This window comes from Danio rerio, chromosome 2 (assembly GCF_052040795.2).
Source record: "Danio rerio strain M-AB ecotype USA chromosome 2, GRCz13ab, whole genome shotgun sequence".
Classification (NCBI taxonomy): Eukaryota; Metazoa; Chordata; class Actinopteri; order Cypriniformes; family Danionidae; genus Danio; species Danio rerio.
The window spans coordinates 3,288,453-3,314,434 of record NC_141022.1 but is presented as its reverse complement, the minus strand read 5'-3'; the positions used below and the strand labels follow the sequence as shown (position 1 = coordinate 3,314,434).

Sequence of the window (25,982 nt, the reverse complement as noted above, 5' to 3'; positions counted from 1 at the left end):
TTAACTTAACTTAACTTTATCTTATCTTATCTTATCTTATCTTATCTTATCTTATCTTATCTTATCTTAATTTAACTTAACTTATCTTATCTTATCTTATCTTAACTTAACTTAACTTAACTTAACTTAACTTAACTTAACTTAACTTAACTTATCTTATCTTATCTTATCTTAACTTAACTTAACTTAACTTAACTTATCTTATCTTAACTTATCTTATCTTATCTTATCTTATCTTATCTTATCTTATCTTATCTTATCTTATCTTAATTTAACTTAACTTAACTTAACTTAACTTAACTTAACTTAACTTTATCTTATCTTATCTTATCTTATCTTAATTTAACTTAACTTAACTTAACTTAACTTAACTATCTTATCTTATCTTATCTTATCTTATCTTATCTTAACTTAACTTAACTTAACTTAACTTAACTTATCTTATCTTATCTTATCTTATCTTATCTTAACTTAACTTAACTTAACTTAACTTAACTTAACTTATCTTATCTTATCTTATCTTATCTTATCTTAACTTATCTTGATATCTTTATCCTTATCTTATTACATTTTTTAAATCCCCCCTTTTGTTTTGTTTTTCTCTCCAGGATGCCAATGAGTGCTGGGTCCAGGTTATGCGGGTCCTTCAGCAGAAATTAGAACCTCAAGAACCAGAAACCCCAATGGAGGCAAGCCTACTGTTTTGCATATTTTAAATATTTAATTATAGAGACGGCAAATAAGAGACCTTAAAGAGATAGTTCACCCAAAAAATGGAAATTATTTCCCTATTTACTCTTCTTTAAGCTGTTTAAATTTTTGGCCATACTATCCCTTTAATGTCAACTTTTTATAACAAAGATATTTTAATACCTTTTTGTGTGTGATGTTTTTAATCAATAACAGACTGATGGCGATAGTGCAGCTGCTGCCTCCACAAAAAAGAAGAGTTTCATTGATCAGTATTTTGGGGTTGAGTTTGAAACTTCGTATCCTTTTATTAGAGCCTGCTGGAGAATTATTGCCTGGAAATACTAAAAAAAAAAAAAAAAAAAAAAAAAAAAAAAAAAAAAAAAATATATATATATATATATATATATATATATATATATATATATATATATATATATATATATAAATTCACAGTTGAAGTCAGAATTATTAGCCCTCCTGAATTATTTGCCCTCCCTGTTTATTTTTTCCCCTAATTTCTGTTTAACGGAGAAAAGATTTGTTCAACACATTTCTAAACGTAGTAGTTTTAATTACTCATAATTTAAAGAAATTAAAAACTGCTTTTATTCTAGTCGAAATAAAATAAATTTTATTTAAAAAAAAAAAAAAAAAAAAATATATATATATATATATATATATATATATATTTTTTTTTTTATAATTTATTTTTTACTTTGTTCATTGTTGTGACTTTATTATTACCTTTATTTTGGAGTATTATGCTCTGCTCACTGCAAAAATGTTGTTGTCTGGTTTGTAGTTAAAACATCTAAAAATTCTCAAATCAACAAACATTTTCTAGACAAGTAGAAATTATTGTCTTGTTTTCAGACAAAAAAGGGTCAAAATTAAGTGAGATTTTCTTTTAAACAAGCAAAATAATCAGCCAGCGGGGTAAGCAAAATAATCTAATAATCTAAACCCTTTCGACTTGTCTAGAAAACGCTTATTCATTTTAGAATATTTATACATATTTTGACTAGAAACAAGAATTTGCAGAAATATACAGTTGAAGTCAGAATTATTCGCTCTTCTGTGAATTTTATTTTCATTTTCAAATATTTCCCAAATTATATTGAGCAGATTCAGGAATTTTTCACAGTATTTCCTATAATATTTTTTCTTCTGGAGAAAGTCTTATTTGTTTTATTTCGGCTAGAATAAAAGCAGTTATACATTTTTTTAAACACATTTTAAGGTCAATATTATTAGCCCCTTTAAGCTATATTAGTTTTAGATTGTCTACAGAACAAGCCACTGTTATTCAATGACCCGCCAAATTAAATTAGTGAAGCCTTTAAATGTCACTTTAAGCTGTATAGAAGTGTCTTGAAGAATATCTAGTCAAATATTATTTACTGTCATCATGGCAAAGATAAAATAAATCAGTTATTATTTATTATGTCTAGAAATGTGTTGAAACAAATTTACCTGGGGCTAATAATTCTGACTTCAATTATATATTTCAAAAGCATGGTCCCCCTCATCTAATGTGCTGAAATGGCCTTTATGTGCTTTGTATTCTTGAGTTGAGCTTTTCTCCAGTCCCGTAGTCTCCTTAACTGCTATGTGTTCAGTATGAAATGTACCGAGGCGGAGGATGAGGAACCGACTAAAGGCACAGAGAGCCAGCTTCAGCTCAGCTGCTTCATCAACCAGGAAGTCAAATATCTCGCCACTGGACTGCGATTGGTGAGTCAATGTTCCGTTCATAGTGGGAAACACCACTACTGTTCACATGTTCACTGTTAAACTTTACCTCTCACTCTTCATATCTAGAGGCTACAGGAGGACATCACAAAGTTCTCTCCATCTTTACAGAGAAATGCCCTCTACATCAAATCAGTAAGTCATTTTTGACTCGTGTGGCTTCAGTAGAAACTGCTGTCCTGCTTTATATTAACTAATAAGTACTTGCACTGTAATTAATCATTTTGTGTATTATTGTGTAAATACATGTTTTTACATTGAACTTATGATTGATTAAATAACTGCCTGTAATTACATCTTTAATTACACTTTGGACCATACCTTACACCAGGGCTGCTCAATCCTGTTCCTGGAGATCTACCTTCCTGCAAAACACAGCTCTCACCCTGATCAAACACACCTGAACCAATTAATTAGGACCTGAACAGCACTTGATAATTACAGGCAGGTGTGTTTGAAATGAGTAGCAACTGAAATCTGCAGGAAGGTGGATCTCCAGGAACAGGATTGAGCACCCCTGCCTTACACCGTAACCCACCCTTAAACCTAACCAGTGGCGGTTCTAGTTTAAATGAAATCCTGGGTAAACCACCCCAAATACACCCCTCCCCCGTCCCCCGAGAAATAAAGACTCTATGTGGTTGACTTTATATATTTTAAATATATACATTTTAAATGTATATTTAAATTTATTTATATATTTATTTTCATTAAATATAACAATTTATTTATATTATTATAAATAAAAATATTATTATTATTATTATTATTATACAATTATTATTCTAAATAAATAACAAATCAATCCTAAATGTAACTGGAAAACTATGTAAAGACACAACTGGAGTGATATATGCCCTATGTACACAACATCGGTTATCTTTGTATAACAATGTCAAGTGTATTGTCCCTGTAAAATAAACAAGCAAATAAAAAAATATGCCAAGATCACTTACAAAATCTTCTGCATGAAGATTAATTATGATAATTCTATAGAATACAATGAAAATGTTTTATAGCATTATCTGTTGTCACGGGAATGCGTCAATTTGTTTTGACCAGCGTTGTTTCGGTTGTACATAGAGAATAACATACTTGCGTGTGGAAAAGATGCCCAATGCAAACAACCCCTAACATCTTTATTCTGGGCTTACCACCCTAAATTAATTCTCTTGCATAAAGTAAATCGTATCCCGAAGCTTTTACTGGGGCACAGTTAATTGATACTGGGGCACTTTTATTTATTTATTTATTTTTTTGCACTTCTCCGCGTGCCGCCCCAGCAAGATGCCGCCCTGGGTGTTCTTCGCCCATTTTGCCCATGTCTAAATCTGCCATTGAGCCTATCCATGCCACCAAACCCGTCCCTAACCCTACCCATATCCCATCTCTGAAGCACCTGAAGTGTCCTGCAATACATTATTAAGTGATTGTACTTCTTTTTTGATGCAAGTACATAATTATTAAGGCCGCCTAAAATAAAGTGGGGCAGAAAGTTTTTGAGATTTTTATTTTGTTGTGTGACGTTGAAATAAAGTCCTGTTTCTATTTTTCAGTCCAAAATCAGCCGTCTCCCGGCGTACCTCACAGTTCAGATGGTCCGGTTCTTTTATAAGGAAAAGGAGTCTGTGAATGCCAAAGTACTAAAGGTAGGACATTTACTCTAGATTGAGTTGGCGGTTTGACCTAAATTGGTTGAACATTTTACCTCGATTACGATTAATGAAGGATTATTTGATTTATTTGTTAATTTTTTTTTGCTCTCCTAGTTCACTAAGTTTTGTAAAGTAAATATGCACACATATTACAAGTGAGAGATTTCTGAATGAAGGGTGCGTTACTTGATTTAAAAATAATTTAAGGAAACACACACAAACACACACACTACCTACTGTCTATGATTATTCATTGAACGTCAACGTTGAACAACTGAAATTAAAACACACATTGCCTAAAACCAACAGTCACTTTTTTATTCTTGGAGAGTGCACTTTTGCAAACAAAATTCATATTACAAGTAAAAAATAAAAATAACTCGTATTTAATATTTAAAACAGTGCCTTTCATGCATCTTCTGTAAACAAATATTTTAAAGGAGATAATTATTTTGTTGTAATAGAAAATATGCCGTCTCAAGGCATCCCTAGCAGCTTCCAGTCATCGTCAATGTAGTTACAGTTAACGTGTAGTTACTTTTTTTTGAGAGGTATAAAAAATGTATATGTGAATATGCGACCGCACAAAGGCTGAGCCGGACTATACCCATGCATTGACGCAAAAGTATAAATCAGCCTAGTGATCCACACGCGGGACGAAATGTAATTGCAAAAATTGACCTGGAAAAATTTGATCGACTACAGATTCGGAATGTCGATTTCACATATATTGGGTTTTGACCAAAATTTCTGTACATTTTAAATATCCATCCATAATTTTAGCTATTGATCCAACTATTCTTATTAGCATTTTGGAGTAGTGCATACCAAAATTCTTAATGCAGATAGAAAGATGTGCATAAACTTTGAAAATGCGCATGCGAAAATGTAGGATACAGAGTAGTATTATATCTGATAAGACAAAAATGTGCATAAAATATGATGGAAACACATTTACTGAATAAATTCCAGCATATGATTTTGTTTCATCAGATCATGTGATGAGATAAATGGGTATGAAGGACTTTGCAGCGTTTCGAGCACATTGTGAAACATCTCAAATTTTTTGTTTTGCTCGTTCTAAAATCCCTCAGCTAAAGTCTGTCATCACAGTAGTTCATTATTATTATTTTTATTATTATTATTATTATTATTAAGGGTGTCACGATCCTCCAAATCCTCGATTCAATTAAATTTTCGATTCTAAAGGCACGATTCGATTTTCGATTATGAATAATTAATTTATTATTGACCAATTAATTATTTGCAGCCTACCGTTTAAACTACCTGACCTGCATGGTCTTTGTTTTACCCATAAACAAATCATACAGTAAATGAATAAAGGCAAGTTACACACATAATTACCACCTGTCAATCACTTTTTCTGCGGGACTCGTGAATAGGCAGTGATCTGTGTCGTTATAATGGCGTCGGTAAAAAAGACGCACAACCAACAGGAACCAGCCAACAGTATCTGAGGTGTTCGCTAAAATGACTAAGTACAAGTGAGTGAAAGATTGAAGCAGTCCTCTGACTGCCTGGACCTGCTGTCTCGAGCGCATGGCTGTGTGTGCGTCTGTGTGTGTGTGGTCACGTGATGTGCATTTTCAGAGGTAGAGAGGAAGGAGGGCTGCTCAGAAATGCTACACGCCACTGTGGATGTCAAATCGTTGTCATTATAAAATGCCATTTAAAAACACAGACAGTGTAAACAGGGCCTGAGTGTGTACTTTTCACGAGCGGATTTGCAACGGGGGGCGCGTCTATCGGACGAACCGTACGTAATACGTACATAGCAGAGCATGCAAAACTGTGTATTGTTGTCAACATAACTCACTGGAAATCCAAAATGCTTCCACACCGGCGACTTCATTGAAAGAGGAGAGGGTTTAAGTTCTGTCGACGGGTCTCCTGCTTCTGCAGTTTAACAAGCACTTCAACAAGCCTGCCAAGCTGACGTGATATGGGGGCGTGGCAGCATTGGCGATTCTGTTTTTTGATTCGATAATCGAAATTGCGCATAAATTTCGAGCAATTTCGATTAAAAATCAAAATCGTGACACCCCTAATTATTATATTACTACCTCCAGAACTGTCTTGAGTCTTACACCTTTAAAAGCCACCGCATTGCGTTCATTGCATTTCGTCTTCTAAGGCGCAACTCATTTATTAGAGAAGGAAAATCAAGCACGGTGGCTTTTCCTACCACACCAACTAAATTTTCCTTTCTGATATTTGTCTCCAGTTTATCAGGACATGCCCATTTTATTCTCTTTGACTCATTAGATGGAAACGCTGCTTTATGCGCATATTTTTTTTTTGCAATATTCCAGCTTTGCCCATTAATAAAATTAGCATCTTTAAATGGACCCAGCTACTGATTCAATGAACTCTTTTCTTCTCTGATCATTTGCATATGTCTGCGTCAGGATGTCAAGTTTCCTCTTATGCTGGACGTGTACGAGCTGTGCACATCTGAGCTGCAGGAGAAGATGGTTTCTCTGAGGTCCAAGTTTAAGGAGATGGAGGACAAGAAACTGGAGAAGCAACAGCAGTCTGAAGCAAGTGATCGCAATTCAAGCATTGTTTTAAAATCCTTCTAGGAAGTCAATAACATTTTCTTGTTCTTCAACAGCCGAATAAGAAGCCTGGTGCTCTAAAGGAGACAAAATATGAACCTTTTAGTTTTCCCGATGGTAAGTGCTTAATGCAGAGGATCAAGAGTGTTTTCATGTCGCTTCTGAAACGGGAAATAATAATATATAAACGTCTCTCCATAGACTTGGGCTCCAACAACAGTGGCTACTATGAACTGCAAGCTGTTCTGACGCATCAGGGCCGATCCAGCTCATCTGGCCATTATGTCGCCTGGGTTAAAAGGAAAGAAGGTCAAGTATCAACAATATCTATTGAACACTCAATTCGTGTTTATTAGCCTCATTAATTATAGAGAGAAACATGTCACCCTTTTCATGGCCCTTTAAAGGGCCATGAAACCCCCTCGTTTCAGCAGGGTGTTTTCACACCTCTACTTTGGAAAAAGCCAGAAAAGTGGGCGTGTCCAGCTCTGTTTAGGGGGGAGTGTCGGAGGACGAAAAGAGGCACGGTGTGGGAGTGTCTATTTGGGCACGCGACTGTGTTTACATGGGCATCTGTAGTCGAATTATTTGTCAAATTATTAAATGTTGGACTTTAACTGCAGTTTGGCTCTTTCATTCAGGGAATTCATTCATGTCCCTCGCGACAAACGAGATATTTGATTCGAGGAACTGCTCTAAGCGTGTATTTTTCATGCAATGTTTGATACCGCACGGCGAATGAGAGAAAAAAACCTCCGCATTTCCCAGAAACTTAGATGCACACGGCAGGTAGCGTCAAAGCCGCGTGTGTTATTCCGGTCACAAAATGCGGTAAAAATCCTACACAAGGTTTAAGTTTGGTTGTGGTGCTAACATGTTTACACTCTGTGCAATAGTTTGTTCGATACGAACAAACTGAATAAACAAAGAGCACTGGTCGCTCACTTACCAAATCTGTAGAGACAGGACAATCACCAGCAACTAGAGCCGCGTCTTTATTAAGAGGAGACTACAAGCGAATCCGGATCTCAGCGTTTGCAGATGAGAACAGCTCTCAGGTAAACAATAATCCTCCTTAGACACGTAAGTTATTGTTGTCGAGCGTCGCGTACACTGTTAATCCACACGTGACTCCAGCTGCGCTCTCACAGAGAGAAAATGAAAACAAAACTTAACTGCAGCAAACTATAAAAGCAACACTTCACGCTTGTTTTGCCAACACAACGTGGCGTCTCTGTCGTATAAACACCGTGACAGTAATAAATATTAATGAAGTGGCACAATAGAGCGCGCTGATTGGTTTAAACCAAGCCTTACTCATGCATTAATGCAGCACACTGTAAGACGTAATAAGACACACTCTGGCACAGACGTCCAGTCTGCACGCTGGAATACAGGCTATTATCTCATGACCGTGACGCAGTTTCAAAAATTCGCTTCAAACCGGAAGTACGAATTTGCTTAAAATAACGCAAAAACAACCAATTTACACTTTTTAGTGAAATATAGGTGTCCTAATAGTGTTTTTAGCAGTGTGGGACACATATACGACTGTCAACAGCTCAAACACATGTGTTTTGGTGTTTCGTGACCCTTTAAGATTAGACAGCAGCTCTCCTCTTGCTTTGTAATCTAATCCTCTTCTCTTTCTCTCCGAACAGACGAATGGGTGAAGTTTGACGATGATAAAGTCAGCGTGGTGACGCCAGAGGACATCTTGAAGCTGTCCGGAGGTGGAGACTGGCATATAGCGTACGTCCTGCTGTACGGCCCTCGACGTCTGGAAATGCTCGAGTAACGCTGAAGAAACCGTAAATGCCATTTCAGAGCACTGTCTGTATAGATGTGCAAAATAAATTTCTCGTGTCTTTAAAAACATGACCTTAATATTTTCTAAACCGCATCAACACAAGCGGCATGTCGGTTGAGGGGGGTTTTCCCTCCCTTTCACGGAGGAAAGATCGCTGGACCTGATGATCCTTAATTGGACTTTATTTTTGATTTGTAATGTTTTCTATATGCATTTTTAAGCCTGTGTCCACTCAATAGACAGCATCCCGGGAGAAGTAGTGACCGTATTAAAAGATCTTCTTGACCTAAAATGGAGGTTGAACTCATCCAAAGAAACCCGAGGCTCGCGAGGACGTGTGTTGTGTAGATTGAAGTGTAATAATCGATGGCTGATCTGATATGGAAGCACTTTGAGGATGTCTTTATGCTCAGTCACTGCTTCTGTCTTCTAGCCTACCATGCAGCAAATGTAAACTCATCTGTCCCTAAATACAATCAGAGAAAAACGAGGGAGAATTCTTTGTTATTGACTGCTCGCTGTTCACAAACGGTGTGAAAATAAAGCCACTGACAAACATTTTTTACAAATAGATTCATTTCAAATGATGGTTTATTCCAGAAGCACACATAAAACAGTTTAAAACCAAAAGGAGACGCTTTCGTTATGTTTCGCTCAGATTATCTGCGATGTTGTTGAAACCGGCTGCGTTCAGGGCCGTGACCAGGCTCTCCATCGTTGCTTGGGAGCCTTCTCGGTCCTGCCAGGCCACCAGGAGCATTTTGGCCTGTAGATCCACATCCTCGCTGTCCGACTCGATCACTCTGATCTCCTTGTCACTCATTTCCAGATGATCCGCCAGTGTTTTCCACTGGGAGCCGAGCTTTGCTGCGATTTCGTCCATTTGGCTGTTGGTCACGGCTTTGCTTTGAATGCTGGGACCTGGAGGAAAAGTAAAAACGTTTACTTAAAGTCTGCATGAACTGGAAGCTGCGACCATTTTTTCCTTATTGTGATGCAGTTTCTAGAGCAGGGGTGGCCAACCCTGTTCCTGGAGAGCCTCCTTCCTGCACATTTCAGTTGCTACCCATATCAAACACACCTGAACCAATTAATTAGGACCTGAACACCACGTGATAATTACAGGCAGGTGTGTTTGATAAGGGTTGCAACTGAAATCTGCAGGAAGGAGGCTCTCCAGGAACAGGGTTGGCCACCTTTTTCCCAAACTTTTCAGCCCGCGACCCCTAAAATAACAATGACAGTGACTCGCGACCCCCAATATCCTCTGAGGTTGTTATAAATACAGAAACCTTGCATGCAATGGTACACACACACACACACACCAATAGACCAAAGTCTATTCTTCGTTTAATTTTTTAAATGTATTTCAGTGCTGTAAATGGGCCAGAAAGTTTAACCTGGTGTTAAAAAAATCAATCTGACGCTATTGCTGTCTTTAATATAATGTAATTACCCCTGGGGACGCAATCCAATAGAACAAGTAAATAAGCTGCTATAGTAACTATAAACGACTAAAATATGGTAATTCTTATGGCCTAATAATAATAATAATAATAAGTAGATTTTTGGAAATCACCAGGCGACCCCCCTTCATTGTTCCGCGACCCCTCAAGGGGTCCCGACCCCCACTGTGAGAACCACTGCTCTAGAGAAATGGAATATTAAATGAGAAAACAATGGGCGTGGCATATTTTCTGCTGCGAGCTGATTGGATGTAGTACAGTAGGCGTTTCATTCAAAAAGATAGGGAAAAGGGTTTGGGGAGAGTTAATATAATCTAACAGACTCCTCTTCCTTATTTCTGTTTGTTGACTGACAGCTGGAGGGCGTGGTTAAGTATGTTAGCCACACCCAATACCTACAACAGACCTATTCTAAGAATTTAACTGGAAACAAACAGGAAGTGCATTTTCAGATTTTGATCTCAGGGCAAACTATTTTAGTTTTTCTTAATGACATGCAATTCTTAATGAATTGTTCACCACAAAACTAGCAATGCAAGCTAACAAAATCGACATGGTTAGTTTTGATTTCATATGTACATTATCTTTGCCCCATTCTTTAAAAAAAAAAATAAAAAAACATTAGGGTCCTTAAAATACATGTTTTGGTCCTTAAGACTAACATAAATAAAAAAAAAAACACCTTAATTTCATGGGACCTTTAATGTCAAATACAGATGTTGTCATGCTAGCTTGCTACTGTAAACAGAAGCTTGTAGTGCTTGCCCTGCCTCTGAGCTCTTCTGATTGGTCCACTACTTTTGAACAGACATCGATTAGCAGCACTGCGTGTAAAAGTCACAAAACACTTAAAAAAAGACGCGAACATAATGATCAAGCACATTTACATAGAATAACAAGGATAAATGCATTCTGTGAGAATCAATCAAACTGAAAACGACTTACTGCACTGACAGATTATTCTGCTTGTTAGGAGAAAAAAAATAAAATTGTTTTTTTTTTAAAAACTTATTTCAAGAAAATTTTTTTTTTTTATTAATTTAGAACAGGGGTTCTCAATCTCAGTCCTGGAGAGTCGGTGTCCGCGTCTGGCAGATTTCAGCTCCAGTCCCAATCAGACGCACCTGGGCTCGCTAATCAAGCTCTTAGTAGGCTTTCTAGAAACATCCCTGCAGGTGTGTTGAGGTAAGTTGGAGCTAAAGGCTGTTTCTCAATATGCGTTCTTCAGCGGTCTTGCATTCTCGTGTAACGTCATCATCAGCAGCCAAAGTCCAGTTCCAATACTCAAGTACGGAAGACGCGTGACGGTTGCCGGATGTGTTCTTGATAGAGGATGCACCGATGCAGACTTGAGCACCGAACTCGCTCTGGAAGTCCCAGAAGTCATTGCGACTGGAGGTGGGAAGCGCAGCATTTTATTTAGATTTATTATTAAAGTTCATAGATATCACTTATTTACCTCCGGAATTTCCCTGAATGAAACTGTGAAAGTAAACATTAGCATGGACGTCTTAATATAAACACATTAAGGGTGTTTGTTTGCTGAAATTCGTATTAAAATGTGTTTATTTATATTGTGCAGAGTATATTTATAATGTTTTTATGCAAAGTATATATTTTAAAAAGAGGAAAAACAAATCTTTGTATGAAGGCTGTAATGTTTAAATAATTTCCATTTAAAACACGTGAAGGTCATGTGACCATCAGGAAGAACGCAGCATCTCATTCCTCACAGTACGCGTTCTCTGTTCTCGCGGTCTCCCGAGTTCGTTCTTCAGAGGACACCAGGCAAGACCGCTCTCCACAAGAACACAAGTCTGCTCTCTGCGTTCTTGGAATTGAGAAACAGCCAAAATCTGCAGGACACTGACCTTCCAGGATCCAGCTTGGGCACTACTGGTATAGAAATTGCTTACCGATTTATTAATTTATAGATCAGGGGTGCAGATTTTAGCTCCAACTTGCCTCAATACAACTGCAGGGATGTTTCTAGAAAGCCTAGTAAAAGCTTGATTAGCGAGCCCAGGTGTGTCTGATTGGGATTGGAGCTAAACTTTGCAGAACACTGACCCTCCAGGACCGAGTTTGAGAACCCCTGTTGTGGATATTTGGACTAGAAACAAGACTTTTACAAATTTTTTTACAGTTGACCTTTGCAGCAGTTTTCCATGACGATGCTTTATACACAAAAAGCAGGCAAACAGGATTTATTTTTTCCACCGTCTTCTGTGTAGTTAATAGAGCTGCTACTTGAATGGAACAGAATGCGAGGGAAGTCAAAAGCGCTAAAAATGTTCAATGTTTAATCAGAAAAGCAGCAGAAACTCACTGTCATTACTGTCCTTCAGCAGGTTATCTCCATTCTCATCATCATCCTCCTCTCCGGTTTTAATCACCTCAGAAGGAATGTCTTTCTGTTAAAACAAAAGATTCACGTTTTTGCATAAAATAAGTAAATAAAGTTCTATTTAAATTTACAGATGTGATTTATATATCAATGCAAGTCAATAATGTTTAAAATAAACAACTAGTTAAAAAAAACATACTAATTTTTACCAGAACTTATTAAAATTTACCAAATTACAATTTACCAAATACACAATTTTATCAAAGTTCACTTCTGTAAACCACAGATGACATTTCTTCTCCATATCAAATAAAATGTTGCACAAAAATAAAGCTGCCACGTTTTCAGATGCGTTAATATTTATTTTATAGACGACACAATACTAATGTTTACCTTAAACAAAACAATAATTGATGGAATAACTCAAACGTTCTCAAACTTAAGGAATAAAGCAAATATTAACATTTACTCAAAGTCAAAATATATATATTAATGTATAATACTCATTATATATAATTACAATTAAGATATTCTGAAGAAAGCTGAACCAGTAACCATTGACTTCCATTGTTTGTTTTTTCTACTATGGAAGTCAAAATTTTCAGTTCTCAACATTCTTCAAAACATCTTCTTTAATTATCAACAGAAGAAGAATCTGCTAACGGTTTGGAGAGTAAACGGTGACAGACCGTTCATTTGTAAGCGAACTCTCCCTATTACTGTGTTATTGTAGTGTTGGGTCAGGATGTGTCCACTCACGGGCAGCTCTTTGGCCAGTTTGATGACCATGTTCTCCAGATAGTCGGCCAGACTCTTGAACTGCTGGTTTGTGGGCTGGAAGAAGTGCGGACTCCTCCTGGACAGCAGGCGCAGCGCTCGCCAACCGTAGTTTGAGTTTCGCACGACTCTAAAAAGAGGAAAAACTCAATATAACACGTGCTTCTTGCTTTCTTTGTGATTCTGAATGAGTAAAAATCACTGTACTTGTATTCGTCCTCCACCATGTTTGCTGGATCTGCCTGTTCGATGGCTTCTTCAAAGAAATCCTCCAGTGACGGCATGAATTCCCTTTAAACAAAACATGCGTTAATGCCAAATCTTTACTGTCATTATTATTAATAAAGGGATAGTTCACTTAATTTTTTATTTAGGCAAGTGGTTCCAATCCTTAACGAGTTTCTTTCTTCTGTTGTACACTAAAGAAGATATTTTGAAGAATGGTAAACACCAGTAACCATTGACTTCTATTGTTTTTCCTACTATGCAAGTCAATGGTTACCGGTTTCCAGCATTCTTCAAAGTATATTCTTTCGTGTTCAACAGATAAAAGACAACCTTAGAGGTTTGGAAACACTCGAAGATGAGTAAAAAGGAGTAAATCTTGATTTTTGAGTGAACTATCCCATTAAGTAAATTGTTTAGCAAACACAAACCTGTTTTCTGACTTGCAGGCCTCCATATTGTCGGGGTTCAGATTCCAGAGCCTCGTGAGCTCGTCGCTGTTGATGATCAAGAACAGCAGAAATGAACTAAAAATATGATCTGAATCAAATTCTTAAGAACTGAATACCCTATATTGGACAGTTTGCGGCGGGTCACCCTAATGATGTGTAAATGAACCGTTAGACACACTGTAGTCAAATGTTGTCTTACTTTCCCATCAGGATTTTGCGATCAGGGCCCTTCCCCAAGAAGTCTTCTGGTGCTTGTCTCTTCCTGCTGGGCCGGATGGGTTTAGTCTCTGCGGGTCTGAGAGAAACAACAGTATATATTATATTATATTGTATTTTATTACATTATATTGTATTATATTATATTATTTATATTATATTTTATAATATTATATTTATTATATTTACTTATATAAAATTTTATTCATTATATAATATTATATTACATTAATTATATTTTATTATATTATATTATTTATATTATATTTTATAATATTATATTTATTATATTTACTTATATAAAATTTTATTTATTATATAATATTATATTACATTAATTATATTTTATTATATTATATTTATTATATTATATTTATATTATATTTACTTATATGAAATTTTATTTATTATATAATATTATATTTATTATATTAATTATATTTTAGTATATTATATTATATTTATTATATTAATTATATTTATCATATTATATTAGTCATTTTCATTCGGCTTAGTCCCTCTGTTAATCTGGGGTCGCCACAGTGAAATAAGCCGGAAATTTATCCAGCTTATGTTTTATGCAGCAGATAACACACACACACACACACACACACACACACACACACACACACACAGACACACACACACACACAGACACACACACACACACAACGGCCGGTTTATCCTACCCTGTGGGGGACACCGGAGCACCCGGAGAACATGCAAACTCCGCACAGAAATGGCAACTTTTCCAAAATACTCAGTTTTCAGCACTTGGTAACTCAAAGGTAGTGTGGACGGAAGGTGTAACCGTAGCCAAAACGTTTGTGTTTCAAAACTAAAACATATTAGTGTAAACGGGGCCTGATTCTTCATTACGCTTGTTGCATGAGCACAATAACTGCACTTGTGTTTAATACCTCTCCTTCACAAAGCTCGGACAGCCTTCATTTTTCCAAGAGTTCCAGTTTTCCTCTGTGTTCAGGATGTGCTGTAGGAGAAATGATCAATAAATGAACAATACTTGAAGTCAGAAGCTGATATTTCTTTATGCATTTATTATAAGAGAACACTTAAGTCTATACGCGTGTATAATTCGCAGATACGACTTACTTCAACCATTGATCCAAACTTGTCCCCATCTGGAGGGATTTCTTTCAGCAACTGCAAATGAAAAAAGGAGGTGACAGTGTGATTAATAATTCATTTGTAGAAATCCTCCAATCAGTGATAGGCCAAAACTAACCTGATAGACTAGTTTGGTTGTGTCCTCGATCCACAAAGATTGATCGTCATTCAAAACACAGCTGGAACTGAAACATTGCAAGAAATAAAATAATAAAAAAATAAAAAAGATTGAGAAAATCGTGGAAAACTTTATTTTTTTACAACTTACTCACCTCTTAAACTTGACCTGGCCCTTGAGATACTGGAAGAGGATGAGGTACTGCAGGAGAATGTGTCTTCTGAAGTTGCTGTCGCTCAGCTGAAGATCCATCAACTGCAGAAAGATGAGAAATTCATCATGAGTTAACGGTTCAATGTGCGGAGCAAAAAATGAAGAATGAAAAACAAAACTGGAAGAACCAACTTTCTCACTGGTCAGGAACTTGGCAAAATAGACATGATCTCCAGAAGAGGTTCTCATCTCCTCCAGCTTTTTCTTCGACGCCTGCATGTCATCCAGTTTAAAGCTCTTGAAGACGGCTAGCGCCTCATCTGAATACTGCGCAGAGAACACCAACAGCAGATGTTAAAAACACAACACTTTCTCCTTCAGATGTTTCTGAGAAGTTTCCTCAAGTTGATTAAATACCTTAATGAAAGTCATCCAGGAGAACTTGTCGTAGCACTGAACAGGGTTTCTGAAATAGTCCTGCAGGGTCCAGAATTTTCTGTACAAGTTGTAGTCAATAGGAATGGAGCTACAAAACAAAAACCTGAATTAGACTGGAACGAAAGCGTGTAATAACTGTACAAATGAAGTATAAAAGCAAGACTAGCTATGTTTCCAGTTGCCTATTTTTATGCACAATTACATAGAGAAGCTTATTAGGAATGGCAAGATGCGTATATTTTGAAAATGCGGATAAAAAAAACCTTCTGCGCATAACTGATAAACTTTTTATCTAATGGGAAAAATCACAGCTGTAGTTCATTAAGAAGTGATGCAAAGTTATTTATTATTATTATTTATTATATTATATTATAAGTTATTATTATTAAATCGAATTCGAATTAAGACCAATTAAACTAAATTTGAATTAAGACTGATGAAACTGAATTCAATTACAAACCGATTAAACTGAATTTGAAAACAAAATGATTAAGCCAAATTTGAATTTAGTCAGAATAAATTTTAAATCAACCCGATTTTAACCGATTAAACTAAATTCAAATTTAAGTCTATTAAACAGAACTTGAATATAAACCGATTAAACCGAATTCAAACACAAACCGATTACACCAAATTTAAACCGATTAAACCAAATTCAAATTGTTACCCATTAAACCAAATTCAAATTTAAACCGATTAAATCGAATTCCAATTATTACCCATTAAACCACATTTGAATTTAAAGCGATTAAACGAAATGCGAATTTAAACCAATTAAACCACATTCCAATTTAAACTGGTTAAATCAATTTCGAATTTAAACTAGTTAAACCAAATGTGAATACAAACCGATTAAACCGAAATCGAATATAACCAATTAAACCGGATTTGAACTTAATCAAATTAAACTTAATGTGAATTTAAATCGATTAAACCAAATTTAAATTTAAACTGATTTAGCCAAATTTGAATTTAAACCACTTAGACAAATTCGAAATTAAACTGAATTCGAATTAAACCAAATTTGATTTTAAACCGATTAATCCAAATTCGAATTTAAACCGATTTTCAGTGTACTACGAGTCTGTTGTAAACTCGGCTTCATCTAAATGTGCAAGGATCACAAGAACCGGCTTTACTGACAAAATGGCCATGAATATCGCCTCAGCCCCAGTCAGGCTAATGGGTTGTAAAAATATTTTTTTTTACCTTGGAGCAGGAGCATCTTCATCCCCCATTTCTCCCTCCTCCACATCCATTCCTTCCTCCTTAACCTCTGTGTGCTGAGAAAAAAAAAGTCTGACATTAATGAAGAAACCATTACCCTAGTGTTTTAGGTGCAAGACGATCTTTTCGTTTCGCAAAAAAGAAACATATTAAGCAAATGAAAGTGAACATTTGCATTACCTGCTGTCCCAGTGTGCTGTCCTGCTCATTTTTGTTGAACACTGTGATGTTATCAAGGTTGAACTGGCTCTGTAGGTTTAGTCCTGTAGTGCAGGAGCAAAATCTTTAGCAGCTTAGTCAAAAATAACAGCTAAATAAATACCCAATGTAAAACAGATACCTGATTTTTCCGACAGGGGGAAGAGACGTGCTAAAAACAGCTGGATTCGTCCACAAAACACCGTGTTCTGAGATTTAGAGAGTCTTCTGAGGAGGTCTACAGACAAACACAAGGATAACATTAATTCTCTACTGTCTGAAGACATGTGGGAGTTGAGAGTTTATAATAAGCTGTATATTATATTTGTTAGAATTTTAACAGATTAAACCAAATTTTAATAAAAAATGATTAAACCAAATTTAAACCGATTAAACCGTATATGAATTATAACCCATAAAACCAATTTCAAATTAAAACCGATTAAACCAAATGTGAATTTAAACCGATTAAACCAAATTCGTATTTAAACCGATTAAACCAAATTCGAATTTAAACCGATTAAACCAAATTCGAATTTAAACCGATTAAACCAAATTCGAATTTAAACCGATTAAACCAAATTCGAATTTAAACCGATTAAACCAAATTCGAATTTAAACCCATTAAACCCAATTCAAATTTGAACCCATTAAACCAAATTCGAATTTAAACCGATTAAACCAAATTCGTATTTAAACCGATTAAACCAAATTCGTATTTAAACCGATTAAACCGAATTCGAATTTAAACTGATTAAACCAAATTCGAATTTAAACTTATTAAACCAAATTCGTATTTAAACCGATTAAACCAAATTCGAATTTAAACTGATTAAACCAAATTCGAATTTAAACTTATTAAACCAAATTCGTATTTAAACCGATTAAACCAAATTCGAATTTAAACTGATTAAACCAATTTTGAATTTAAACTGGTTAAACTGAATTCAAATTTAAACCCATTAAACCAAATTCAAATTTAAACCCGTTATGCCAAATTCTAACTTAAATCGATTAAACCGAGTTCAAATTTATATCGATTAAACCAAATTCAAATTTAAACCTATTAAGCTAAATTTGAATTTAAATCGCTACAGCAAATTCGAATTTAAACCGGTTAAACCAAATTCGAATAAAGACAGACTAAACCCAATTAGAGTACAAAACAATTAAACCGAATTTGAATTTAAACCAATTAAACAAATTTGAATTTATATTTGTCTGTACTTCCTTTTTCTATTAAGTCCATAAGAAAAACCTTTCTTGATTACAGTTCACAATAAATAACCAGACTTAAACTGACCTCAACTACCTTTGCAAATGGCCAAAAGCAGACAAGTTCAAAATGTTTTAAAGTGATTCAGACTGTAAACATAAATAATATTTGAATCTCACCGTTGCACATCCTTAACAAGTAGTTTTTCCCAGCAGAGTAAAATGTGTTCTGTAAGAAGAAACAAAGGCAAACATAAATAACATAGCAGCAAGTGGTAAATAAGTGGTTAAGCTCAATAATGACAACAAAGTTGATTTATCGAAGCATTTAGTTAAATGTCTTCTTTCAATTTAAATGATGCCTTTATTTATTATAATGAACTACAATATAGATTATGACAATCTTTCTAAAATGTTAAATTATACTTTATATCAGCAGAGTTTTAATTTCATGCAAAAAATTATAAATGTTTTAATACCATTCCCGTTAAGTTTCAAAATGTTTTAGATTTTCTTTCTTATTTGTAAATAGAAACCTTTAACTCAAGCAGAATGCGTTATTCACCAATAGTGGAAGTTTTAAATGTTGATGTAAAAGATAGGAAATCCAAATTTACAGCATAACTAGCATCAAGTAAAAATTTGAAACTTACAGACTTCCAAGTAGATACGTTTTCTTCGACAAAGGAGAAGATTTTGTCACACTGATCCAGAGGCAGACAGTCCAGCACATCTCCCAGCAGAAGGAAAGGAGTGGTAGCAGAGCAGATGCCTTTATGCACACAATCAATGCAAAAATGACTATCTGCAAATCAGTTTTCATATACTCCACACCACCAACCCACATGTCGAAGTGAAAAAAAAAATGATAACAAACTTATTCTGCTCACAATGGCTGCATTAAATTTCATTAAAAAAAAACACAGTTAATGTTAAACTGAATTGTTATGTCAATAATAGATTAATGCTATTTTATCTAATGTAGTTTAAAATTGAATAAAAACAGCTGAAATTGCAGTTAGTTTAAAGCTGAATTTCAAGCATTAAAATGCTGTGGTCACACCATATGTGAAAGGAGCATCAAGTGCATGTGATTTACATGTTAATTGGATGTAAATGCCCGAATAGACATCCCGCAGCGTAATATGCGCGAATGGCTTGGTGCAATTTTGGTGCGCCGCGTTAACCAATCAGGAGCTTGCTTTTGTGGGGGCATGATTGTTAGGTTTAGGTTTCTGGAGGAGTTGATGAGCTCACAGAGCTCGATGCACCTCTGAAAGGATCTAGTGGACTCGGAAACGTATCGACACTGTTTTTCAGCCTTCATTGAGGACATAAACACAGCTATTTTCTTCATAAAATCGATGTTAGCCATTTAGCAATCAAGCTAGAGTCACCGGGCAGACAAAAGCCCCGTCCATGATGTGAATCCACTGCTGTTTTGAAGAGAATTTGATGTGAGAAAGAAGTGAGTAAACTCAAATGTTTATGCGGCTATTTACGTGCGAATAGACCAGGGGTTTTCAAAGTGTGAGGCGCGCCTCCCCAGGGGAACGCCAGAGCATGTCAGGGGAGGTGCGGGAAAATATATAATATAATAAAACAATAATTATTAAGTTTAATTATTATATGTATTTTTATTATATTTAAACGTTTTAATTAAACAAAGCTAAAAAAATAATACGTCTAAAATAAGAAAATCGTTTTTACCCAGAAGGCCATAGCTGTGAATCCGCTTCTGTTTGGCAAGCCCGCCAATATATGCCTGCTAATACAATGGATCGGTTTCTGAGACCCCCCCTGATTCAAAGCCTTTAAGTTCAGGGCTTAAACCCAAAAGACGACGATATGATGATCAGTATTTGAGTTTAGGATTTACGTGGACAGGACCAGCTGATGAACCACGACCTTTATGTGTGGTTTGTCAAGATATTGTGGCTAATGACAGCATGAGACCCGCTAAACTTCGACTGTTTTGACTGGGATGGACAGTTCTTGGATCTGTTCTATTCATATTGAACCATCATCCTAGTTTTAAAAACGTTACATTAAAATACTTATTACTCTGTAAATAAATGCACTTTCATGCAAATGATGATAAAAGTGAGTTAACAGTCTGACATCTGTCTGTGTCTTTATATATATATATATATATATATATATGTGTGTGTGTGTGTGTGTTTGGTGCGTGTTTGGGAGGAGGGGGGCGCCAATGGATAAGTTGTCCCACTGTCTTAGACTTTGAAAAACCCTGGAATAGCGTGATTTATCCGTGCGTTCCGCGTCTGGTGTGAACACAGCATTAGTCTTCAGCCCCTTTCACACAGTGATACCGGTAAATATCTGGAAAATTTACGGAACGACTTTACTTGTATATTCAAAAAAAGCGCTGCTCACACAGGCGAGGACGTTACGGAAATTTTCCGGAAAAGAGCATTCACACATCCATCGCAAAATACCGGTAAATTCTGACATCATTCACCACAAATGAGCTTTAAACGGCTGCGCTTGTATTTGTAAACATTTGACTACATTACAAACTCTGTGGATGATCAATATTGTGAACAACTTTCGCAGGATCACTTTCTCATGTCGAGATGTTCACAATATGTGTGTGTGCAGGCGCTCACAGGCTGTTTCACAGGCACACGCAAAGCTTGAAGGTAAACAAACAACGGCTTATCATAAGCACCTCATCGATGATTATTTACACAGTTGGCATAAAGAAGAACATGTAAACGTGATCTGACTAACTTCTAGCAGCTAAATGTGTCTGGAAAAATATTCAAAGGTTTTTATTCTCACAAACCGCGCGCACGTAAATGCGTCTGACTGTTGTGATTGGCTAAAGCAGACGTCTCACGTCAGCACGTTCTAGACGTGCACGCGCTTATTACGGGAATCTTCCTTCTGCATTCACACAGCGCAGCATTCCGGCAAATTGCCGGTAATGTTACAACTTCTCTTTCCGGAAAATAGCCAGAACGAATTTACCGGTATTTTCAAAAAGGACCTGTTCACACATACAAGCTTTCCGGAAAATTGCCGGCAATTTTCCGGAAAGGTCTGTATGTGTGAAAGGGGCTATGTCACATAATCCTTCAAATATTCTAATATCATGATCTGCTTAAGAAAAATGTATTATTATTGTTATTATTATTTGTGTCAGTTAGGGAAACTTATACAACAATACCATTCAAAAGTACCATCAAAACATATTTACATTTATTCATCACAATAAATTGTTCAAGAGTGAGTGTAAATAAATGTATTTGTTTTATTTATAATAATAATTTTTATCAAAGAATCCTAAAAGTAAAATGGATCACATTTTCTCATGATACTATGAATCAGAACAACATAATAATTCATTCATTTTCTTTTCGGTTTAGTCCCTTTATTAATCAGGGGTTGCCACGGCGGAATGAACTGCCAACTATTCCAGCATATGTTTTATGCAGTGGATGCCCTTCCAGCTGCAACCCCACTGGGAAACACCCATACACTTTTGCATGCACACTCATACATTACGGCTAAATTAGTTTATCAATTCCCCTATAGCGCATGTGTTTGGACTGTGGAGGAAACCGGAGCACCCGGAGGAAACCCACGCCAACATGGGAAGAATATGCAAACTCCACACAGAAATGCCAACTGACCCAGCCCTGGCTTGAATCAGCAACCTTCTTGCTGGAAGGTGACAGCGCTAACCATGAGCCACCATGTCGCCCCACAACATAATAATAACGGATCATAAAAAAAAAAACTGAAAATCATTATCATACTGCAATAAACAAACAAACATACCTTCAGTCACACCATCAATACTGATGTAGATTAAAGAAAGGAAGTCGTCAACATTCACTTTCTGATTCACCTGCAAAACAAAATACTGGCATCTCACTTGTATGCAAAAAAAAACAACAAAAAAAAAACAAACAAACAAACAAGCACGCTACTGTTTTTAAATAAAGGTAATATTAATGAGTAAGCTGTGGACTCACTATCTGCTCTTCCAGAACTCCACGCAGAGCTTGATCAAGTGTGGCCTTTTTCTCCGTTTCGCTGGGAGGAAAAAAACGTAATGAAATTTAACAGATGCATCTACAAGTATATATTAATTTATAATTCATCAATAATTATGCTTCTATCTAAAGCCACAGATTTAACCTGAATTTTAACACACTTTAAAGGGGACCCATTATGCAGAAATCACTTTTATAAGGGGTTTCAACACAGTTGTGTGAACATGAACAGCTTCTAAATATAAAAATGCTCATGTTCAATAATGTTCAAGTCTGGTGACTGAGCTGGCCAATCATCGAGCACCTTGACCTTTGTTGCTTTCAGGAGCTTTGATGTGGAAGCTGAAGTATGAGGAGCGCTATCCTGCTGGAGAATTGTCCCTCTCCTGTGGTTTGTAATGTAATGGGCAGCACAAATGTCTTGATACCTCAGGCTGTAGATGTTGATCATCCACTCTGCAGATCTCTCGCATACTGAATGTAACCCCAAACCATGATTTTTCCTTCACCAAACGTGACTGATTTCTGTGAGAATCTTGTCTCCATGTGGATTCCATTAATTTATTTTAAGCATTTATTTTAAAATCAGTGTCAGTATTATTAGCATCGGACGATAGTCTTGTTTTTGAATCTGTCACTATGCTGACACACAGGCAGTCACCAAAACAGTCACCAAAACGCCACAATTATAGGATCAAAAAGGCAAGAGTTATACAACATTATTTGTGTGGTATTTTGAGCTCAAACTTCACATACACACTCTGGGGACATCACAGACTTATTTGAAATCTTGTATAAAGGGGCATAATAAGTCTCCTTTAAGTCTTTCTGCTTCAATTTAAAAGCTGTTAAAGCTTTAATGTGTGGAAGTACAAATTAAGTTTGTTTTCATGGATTTAGAAATTCTACACACAGCTGCAATGTGAAACATATATTAAACTAGTGTTGTCACGATAATAGGATTCGATACCAATCAGTACTGAAATAAAAAAAAGTCAATTTTCATTTAAAAATTAACATTTGAGTGCGTTTTTAAACAACGCTTATTTGCCATAGTGTTCACATGCTCAACAGAAATGACTGTGACCGAACTCACCGCTGTTTACTGGGTGTAACTACAGGTACAGGGACACTGGAGCACTTTAAAGCCGTGAAGATTGGCTGGTCTGTTTATGAGCTGACATACAAGTAATCTGCTAATGAATCGACTGATCTTCACAGCTTTGAAACGCTCCAGTGTTCCTGTATCGGTGTTTACATTCGGTAAACAGCAGTGAGTTTGGTGAACTGATGACCTTCATGGCCAATCACAGTCATTTCTGTTGAGCATGTGAACACAATGTCAAATCAGCACTGTTTAAGAACACGCTCAACAGTGCTTAAATGTTCGAGGAAAATGTATGTTTTTAAAATTTTAGTACAGACTAGTCTCGAATTCCAGTATCGTGACAACACTATATAAAACACATTATAAACCAATCCCTGCTGCACAACTGCGAATAAAACATGATAACGATGATAAAAAGCAAGTATTACTTTCCAGGAAGATGACTGAAAGCGGTGGTCAGAGGCTTACAGTTCCTGGTATCAACCGCATTTTTAGTGGCAACCTGAAAAAAAACACACAATAAAAAAAAAGATTTCAGAATGACTTTGGTGTGTGTAAGTTTTTTATATGAGCTATTCCATGCAAATGTCAACCTTGCCATGAAAAAAAGTTTTCACTAAAATATCGAAACTGTTTCTACGTTTTTTGTGTAAGCAAGTATTTTAAATTACTTTAGAAATAATCAGAAATGTCCCTGTCAATGTTTTTAAACAATTTTATTTAATTTACCAAAGTCACATGCATGACAATTTCACATCGGTCACATCCATAACAGAAAAAAAGTCACATCCTTAACGAAGCTTTTACCTCATGAATGCAAAAATGTCAAATCAAATCAATCATGTTTGTTCAATAGAGAGCAACTCTTATCCTGTTGATTAACATTATTTTTTGGAGGATTGTGTAGTTTAATTCTCAAAATTTCTACAAAGCATGTTGTATACTGCAGACTCGCAGACTTTTGGTCACATCCATAACGCATGCTTATTTCTCTATATTTAAAAGTACAAAACATGTTTACAGATTGAGGCCATAACTCTGTGGTGAGTTGTTCTGGAAAATATAAACAGATATTTCAATATAATGTTAACATATAGTTTCTATGTGAATTTATGTTTTGAGTTTCACAACAGTGAAATTGCTCATTTACATTTTTTGGTTGTTTTTTTAGCACAACAGTATGTCCAGCAGAAAAGATATCCAAAAATGGTATTATAAATCGTTAAAGGAATGTGTGTTTTAGAAACATATGAAGACAGCAGAAGTCAATGACTCATTTCACTGATTACAGAAATCAATGAATACTGTTCCAAAATGTTTCTCAAAATAAAATATTTTGTGTTCAAAGAGGAAAAAAAAGTTTTTGTTTTTTACCCAGTCATTTAAAAATAACACTTTTAGAGCTGCAGTGATCACAATACCATCAAACCATGATACTTTTATCCAAGGTTATCATACCGTCAGAATTTTACACCGGCCCATGCCTAGTCAGGAATAGCATGCATCACTTCACCACAACATTAGCACTATTTAACTGACAGTGAACAATGTTATACTATCAAAGTCATTGGCTGTTAATATGATTTCCCTACTTTTCTATTCTTTTTATAGCCTTTTTAAAAATTTTATCTATATTATTAAAGAGAACGTATGAATATGTGAATAGCAAACCAACTTTACCCCAATATGCTAAAATGACGCATTGAAATATCATAATATACTATATGCAACAGAATGACAGATAAATGTAACGTTGTTAAAGTTTAGTTCACTTAAAAATGAAAATATGCTCACTATTAACTCTCCCTCAAGTTGTTCCAAACATTTATGAAAGTCTTTATTCTGTTGAGCACAAAATAAGATGTTTTAAAGAATGCTGAAAACCTGTAACCATTGACTTCATAGTAGAAAAAACTAATACTGATAACAAACAAAGTCATAGTTCGCTTACAAGCGGTTCCAACTCTATATGAGCTTAAGACATTGTGAAGAATGCTGAAAACCGGTAACCATTGACTCCAATAGTAGGAAAAACAAATGTAAGTCAATGGTTATCGGCTTCCAGCTTTCTTTAAAACATCTTCTTTTGTATTTAACAGAAGTCAAACAGCTTTGAAAGAAGTAAATGATGACAGAATTTCATTTCTGAGTGAACTATCTCTTTAAGACATCGTACATATTATGACAGACAGACCTAATATAACATACGACGTCGGAGAGACGACTTATCTGACAAAATGGAAAACTAACTACATATTAAAATTGCCCGGTAACGTAAAAGCACATTTATACATGACTGTGTTGATAATTTACCGTAAATTTATCTCTGGCTTCAATGAAGTCGAAGTGAGACGGAGGAGACATGTTTACTGGCGCTTTGTCCCTCTGTCGCGGTCTACT

General features: G+C 35.7%; 3 protein-coding genes across 5 annotated transcripts in view; 1 reads left to right on the top strand and 2 right to left on the bottom strand.

Moving 5' to 3' along the window:
- usp14 (ubiquitin specific peptidase 14 (tRNA-guanine transglycosylase)) overlaps positions 1-9,959 on the top strand; it is a 24,260-nt gene extending 14,301 nt beyond the window's left edge. The window contains 9 exon segments of one of the 2 annotated variants that reach the window (NM_199973.1): positions 609-689; positions 907-989; positions 2,313-2,427; positions 2,515-2,580; positions 4,002-4,094; positions 6,530-6,661; positions 6,736-6,796; positions 6,881-6,988; positions 8,341-9,060. In NM_199973.1, coding sequence (NP_956267.1) covers positions 609-689; positions 907-989; positions 2,313-2,427; positions 2,515-2,580; positions 4,002-4,094; positions 6,530-6,661; positions 6,736-6,796; positions 6,881-6,988; positions 8,341-8,477 — 876 coding nt within the window. In that variant the 3' untranslated portion in view covers positions 8,478-9,060. 2 annotated transcript variants of the gene reach the window in all.
- Positions 1-25,982, bottom strand: part of eif2b5 (eukaryotic translation initiation factor 2B, subunit 5 epsilon) — a 393,495-nt gene that overhangs the window by 122,452 nt on the left and 245,061 nt on the right. The gene's annotated exons all lie outside the window — the stretch shown is intronic.
- On the bottom strand, positions 8,688-25,982 carry thoc1 (THO complex 1). 2 transcript variants are annotated; one of them, XM_087238918.1, is made up of 22 exons: positions 25,896-25,982; positions 24,011-24,084; positions 22,454-22,514; positions 22,184-22,326; positions 21,535-22,132; positions 19,103-19,990; positions 18,630-18,678; positions 17,377-17,472; positions 17,217-17,299; positions 17,019-17,092; positions 15,789-15,897; positions 15,564-15,698; positions 15,373-15,473; positions 15,219-15,285; positions 15,086-15,136; positions 14,893-14,963; positions 13,956-14,051; positions 13,736-13,801; positions 13,287-13,370; positions 13,062-13,209; positions 12,285-12,369; positions 8,688-9,410 (listed from the first exon to the last, which is right to left on the bottom strand). In XM_087238918.1, exons 7-22 carry the CDS (start codon positions 18,637-18,639, stop codon positions 9,133-9,135), a joined length of 1,554 nt encoding a protein of 517 aa, XP_087095044.1. In that variant the 5' UTR covers positions 18,640-18,678; positions 19,103-19,990; positions 21,535-22,132; positions 22,184-22,326; positions 22,454-22,514; positions 24,011-24,084; positions 25,896-25,982; the 3' UTR covers positions 8,688-9,132.

Coding starts and splice junctions, on each gene's coding strand:
- thoc1 (XM_087238918.1), bottom strand. Junction 13,371..13,735: donor GCCTGCAAGTCAGAAAACAG/GTTTGTGTTTGC, acceptor TTTTGTTTAAAG/GGAATTCATGCCGTCACTGG. Junction 13,210..13,286: donor ATGGTGGAGGACGAATACAA/GTACAGTGATTT, acceptor TCCTCTTTTTAG/AGTCGTGCGAAACTCAAACT.